Below are 5792 nucleotides of genomic sequence, written 5' to 3'. Positions count from 1 at the left end.
TATATTAATAATAAGAGTGATTTTATTGGTAAAAGGTTAATAATGTGATTAAAGGTCATTGAAGAAGGGAGAGTTGTTGAGTAGATTGAGAAAGGAAGCGGAAGAGAGAAAACATTCCAGAAATGGAAAGATTTGGTAGACTAATGGAAAGATTACAAAACACAAAGAGACCTCGTCATGCTCACTCCACGTGCTTCCCCCATCTTCTTCTCCTTTCTTCTCTCTTTTTCTTATCTCGATGCATCTCTCCTCTTCTTCCTGGACTTGCCGAGTTGCCTCTCTCTAATTAAGTAACTAAAACCCTTTGCATCTTAATCTGACGACTACTACAAATACCCCTATTAATTTATATTTTTAATTTTCTTTTTCCTTTTCTGAAAATCTAATTAAAGTAAATCATGAAACATCTTTGGTCTAGTGATCAATGATTTAAAGGTATTTACAAGAAGTATAGGATTCGATTTTCAGAAACTACATTTTCTTGTAAAATAGTGATGCAAGGCTAATTGAACATTTCAGAATATTGTAAGCAGAGCCATCTGTCATGATATTGAGAGTTAAAAGACTGATATTGTCCATTGTTAGTATGAAAGACTGATATTATCCATTGTGAAGTGACTTTAGTGCAGTGGCCAAAGGTAAGTCCTTAATGCACAAGACACCATCACACTAGTGATCAAGTCTCGCTCCCTACTAATATAGGGATTAGGATAATGGACCGTCGTGGAGTTTTTTTTTTTTTTGATAAGCATGTGAATTTCATATAGCTGAAAGCTTTTAGAATATTACAAGTTTACAACACCTTAATGCTACGATCGTTCCTTGCCAAAAAAATAAACTCAAGGAAGGATCACATAGATACATGAGTAGAAATATCTAGCCGTATGCCCGTATCTTAACCAAACCTGCAGAAGGTTTCTAAAGTTTTCGTCTCTGCTTTGCCAATAACACGTCGTGGAGTTATCCGTGAATGTGTTCATCATAAGATTCATAAACGTACGTGTTACATATAATTTGATTTGAACCTAATAAACTTATTGGTCATTTTCCTTTTCATTACAAAAACTATTTTTGTTTTTTTTTTTGTAGAAATAAAAAAACTATTGTTTTAAACACACAGCCACATCGTTTTTTTAAAGAAAAAAGTACAAAATTTCAAATAAAATTACAGTATTATTTTGTAGCAACCGTTTATTATATTAATCAATTATTTCATATAATACAATAATAACTTTTTAATATGTTGGAAAACTTAGTATTTTTATTGAAACAATGCCATGTTTGTATTTACGACTAACCTATTCTGTAACCTAAAAAAACCAAATCACACTTCCTACACGAATGACATGCTGACGAGTTGCATGACGATCAATTCATGTGTATTAGTACATTAGTACTATTTTTTGGGGTAGATTCTAGTACATTAGTACTTTGAGTAGTTTGATCAGTTGCATATATATATTATTACAGTTGCCTTACACGTGTTCTGTTTAAAATCACAAAGACATCTCAAATGTTGTTAATCACGATTAGCAAATGTTTAAGGCAACGTATTAACCATATAAACCACACATTATTTCCAATAATGACTGTTTAAAGTGGTCCACAGTCCTTTTCCTTCCCATTTTTTTATATACCAATGCACCATTTAGAGCAAGTCGCCACAAACACTCCGAAATGTTAATGTTTAATTTTAATTAATCTCGATTTTCTCTAAAGATACTGTTAGTAACTAATAATACAATCAAAGAGAAGAAGAAGGCAATAGAAGAAGATAAAGTAAGAACAAAGTTACATGGGGACAAATAAGATATGCATGTTTCCTCCAATGATGTTAATTCATTTGGTAACATGAAACGCTATTGGACTTTGATAATATATTAATTTGCATATCTTATATTGTATAATTGTATTAGAATTACCAACATCGATGCATAGAAAGTATATTAGAATCTGTAACTGACACGAATGATACTAGTATATCACATATACTCATGTATTTGAATTAACATACATATAGTCTTTAGTATACGTATACAGTTTGAACTTTGAACATAAACTATCTTATATATCAAGGAAATAAATCTACAAATAAGTTAGTATAATAGCTCAAGAGAGGTTGTTCACTTCTTTGGCTACTGGCTAGTAGTAATGGCTAGAGTATGTACCAAACTGATATATAGTAGCCGTTGAAAGTCAACCCGACCCCTTTGGGAAAAGGGTTGCATTTGGACCCTTTTTAGTATTATGACACGTCTTCGTCTCATCATTTCTTTGTTTCCTTATCTCTCTAGTAAGAAGTTATATGTTTCTTTTTTTTTTTCTTTTTTTCTTTTTGTAAAAGAAGTTAGTATATGCTTAGTTTTTACAAGAGTAGGCAAACTAGAAAAAAATTAGTCTCATACTGATAAATTTTGAAAAAGTTGACCAAAATAGAAGAAACTACATAGTATTGTCTTGCGATATTATATGCATACCACAATTTTAAGAAACAGGCTAGTAAATAATAATAAGATGTTCTTTATTTATTTATTTAACACATTGTGTAAATTTAAAATTTTAGTTTTTTCTCCTTCATAATTAATATTTTAGCTTTTCTCCTACAATAAATAAATAACTTTAAGTTTTTCATTTGTAATATAATTCGAAACTATTTTTTTTTCAAAAGTAGTTTTTTTCTTTTGATATTTCCTTAAAAACATTTTATAGTTTTTGTAAAACGCAATAAAATAAGTTCGATTTAAAAGACAAGTGGACAAGGCAAGAGCAGGCACGACGTGGCGAATGTCGATTGGACCTGAGTTCACGTGATTGGGAGTGGTGCGGTGGGCTCAACTCTCCGACGATAAAGCGAGTCTGCTTTTTATTGCTTTCCTTTTGTCTTCTTCGTTTTTTTTTCTCTCCCTTTTATAAAAGAAACCATGAAATTATAGAAGAAAAAAAAAACAAATTGTTAAGAAAATCCTTTTAACTTTTGAACCAACAAAAAAAAAAAACAAATTCCTTTTAACTTAACTTTATAATGGCAATTTTCTAATCACTATCAATATCAACTATCAGTACTCAGTAGTCTTAATATGACTGATAAAGTTATACTAAATCCTATGAATCTTCCCTACAAAAAAAAAAATCCTATGAATCTTTCCATAATGGTATAGGTTTCAATCAAATCAACTTTGTCAAAATAATGGGTTTGATTGGTAAACACTAACAAAACTTTACAAATGGTACATCTTTGGATTTTTACCAATCATAAAAACTTTACCTAAAACTTTATTAAAATCTTCTCTTTTTTACAGTTTTGCACTATTCCATAAAAGTTTATAGCTTCAGCTTACATCTTTTTTGTACAGCTTTGACTACGTTACCAATCAGACTCAATAAAAAACTCGCCCGCCATATATTTTCTATTTTAATTTGTCCATGTAAATGTGTGTCATTAACTGGATAGAAAACATAATAATAATCCAACGGTTTAGTGTAGTCAAACCATTACATCAAAGTCGATAGATGTTAGATGTGCACAAACTTGGTCGAGAAAAAAAAGAAGAGTTTTTACGTGGCCATTATAACATTCGGGACTGGTATAAGTTTCACATGGCTAATGGCTTTGTAATACTAACGTGGCACCATGGAAAGTCCAATACATCGATGATTAATTAGATCAAAATGCATTACACGCCCACAACTTATGATTCAATTATTTGATGGAAAATATTAGATAAAATGTACAGAGAGATGAGAAATAGTGAGGGTAAGGGGACAATGGCATGAGTTCCTTCGTGGGGTTTGCTTTTATAAATTTCTATCTTTCTTTCTGTCTCTTTCCATCTTAGATTTTTCTGAAATGCTCTAGAATTCGATATTAGCCTTACAATGATGTTTTACATATAACAATTACTTGTGGATCAAAACCTTAATAACACGTTTCACACTCAGAGGTCACAAATTGAAACGATGTTTCATAAACATTTTTTTGACGTTTGATTCGTACGGTAAGACATTTGAAAGCTATTTTTGAAAACTTTTAATTTCCAACATATTCTTTTCAAATAGTACATAATTATTCTTCATTACCTTTATTATACTTTTTTTTATCATCTTACAAGGACAATTTTCAAGAAATCAATAAAAAATGAAGATTTCCACGAAAATCACATACAAATAAACGAAATGTGTAGAAACCTCTATATCTTCGTGTCAGCATAGTAACCATTCAATAACGAGGCAAATGGTTTCTAGGGATTCAATATAATTTTCATCTCCTTTTATAGATAGTCGAAACATGGTAAAAAGAGATTTAGTTTGAGACTATTTGTTGAAACGAAGTGCCGTTATATGATTCGTGATCAAAGCCGTAACGTTCTCAACGATACAAAACTAATATTTTTAATTATAATGCTCCGTTAAATTAATTAAGCTACAATACAATTAATTAAAATACACACAGAAGAATGTTTCTTTGGACCTCGATCGTTTGCATGGGGACATGTGCGCCAATATGAGTGGTACGTGGTGAGTGAGCTGTATGAACTATGAACTATAAAGAAGACTAGTGTGAGTAAAGGGGTTTATATATCTGAACACAAGTTAACCAAAACCAACCAACTCGGAAATTTTTCTTTTTTTAGAGAGAAACCTTTTTTCTTCGTCTTCCTTATTTCTTTCACTTTTGAAGAAGTGAATCTGGACGAATAAGGCCGTCATATATTGGAACTTGAACCATCAAATTCATCAAAAGATTTTAAAAAAATCTTATTTCTTTTGATTTCTACTTGTATTTAAGCCTTCTTGATTCACCACCTTAAACCGGATTATTTCAACTCTTTTTTTTTTCTTCTGTCATTAAGACATGAAGGTAATTCGTTTAAACACTCATATGAATTTGTTCCTATATCTCAAAAATAGTGTAACATGATTACTCATATAAGGTATTCTTTTGTCTTTCTTCAGTTCTTCGGGTGGATGCAAAACAAGCTACATGGGAAACAAGGGAATACTCATAGACCAAGCATATCCTCTACTTCTTCTCGTAAGTTCAAGATTACACTATTTAACTAGATTCTATTGTCTACTTATTCGTCGAGAACAAAAATTTTGATTACCAAAGTTGCTGTCTACTTGGGACATGTGCAAAGCAAAAATACTCCTCCCAACATTCTCCTTTCCGTTGATTGGCTCTCTCATAGTTTTCTTTTGTTTTATGTAAAAAAGATCAACCGAGAGAGGAGTTTAGCGATTGGCCTCACGGGTTACTAGCGATCGGAACATTCGGTAACAAAGAGACGACACCACAAAAACTTGATCAAGAAGTGATTCAAGAAGAGACGGTGTCTAACGTGAACGTGGAAGATCAAGCGCAAGATAGAGATCAAGATCTTTCTTCCTCCGATGATCTAGAAGAAGATTTCACTCCTGAGGAAGTTGGGAAACTACAGAAGGAGCTGACGAAGCTCTTGACGAGGAGGAGCAAGAAGAGGAAGTCTGATGTGAATAGAGAGTTGGCAAATCTTCCTTTGGATAGATTCTTGAATTGTCCTTCGAGTCTTGAGGTCGATAGAAGAATCAGCAACGCCCTTTGTTCTGATGAGAATGAAGAAGACATTGAGCGTACGATCAGTGTTATCTTAGGAAGATGCAAAGCGATTTCGACAGAGAGCAAAAACAAGACGAAGAAGAGTAAGAAAGATTTGAGCAAAACCTCTGTTTCTCATCTCCTCAAGAAGATGTTTGTATGTACAGACGGTTTCTCCCCCGTCCCTAACCCTAGCTTGAGAGACACGTTTCAAGAA

General features: G+C 32.2%; 1 protein-coding gene across 1 annotated transcript in view; it reads left to right on the top strand.

Moving 5' to 3' along the window:
• The window catches only part of LOC104712854, a 3130-nt gene continuing 1939 nt past the window's right edge, over positions 4602–5792 (top strand). The window contains exons 1-3 of the mRNA XM_010429833.1: positions 4602–4858; positions 4954–5032; positions 5215–5610. Coding sequence (XP_010428135.1) covers positions 4853–4858; positions 4954–5032; positions 5215–5610 — 481 coding nt within the window. The 5' untranslated portion in view covers positions 4602–4852. The remainder of the gene's footprint in view (positions 4859–4953; positions 5033–5214; positions 5611–5792) is intronic.

The sequence above is a fragment of the Camelina sativa genome, chromosome 9 (genome assembly GCF_000633955.1).
Source record: "Camelina sativa cultivar DH55 chromosome 9, Cs, whole genome shotgun sequence".
NCBI lineage: Eukaryota > Viridiplantae > Streptophyta > Magnoliopsida > Brassicales > Brassicaceae > Camelina > Camelina sativa.
The sequence above is the reverse complement of the archived record's forward strand: the minus strand, read 5'-3'. Positions and strand labels throughout refer to the sequence as shown.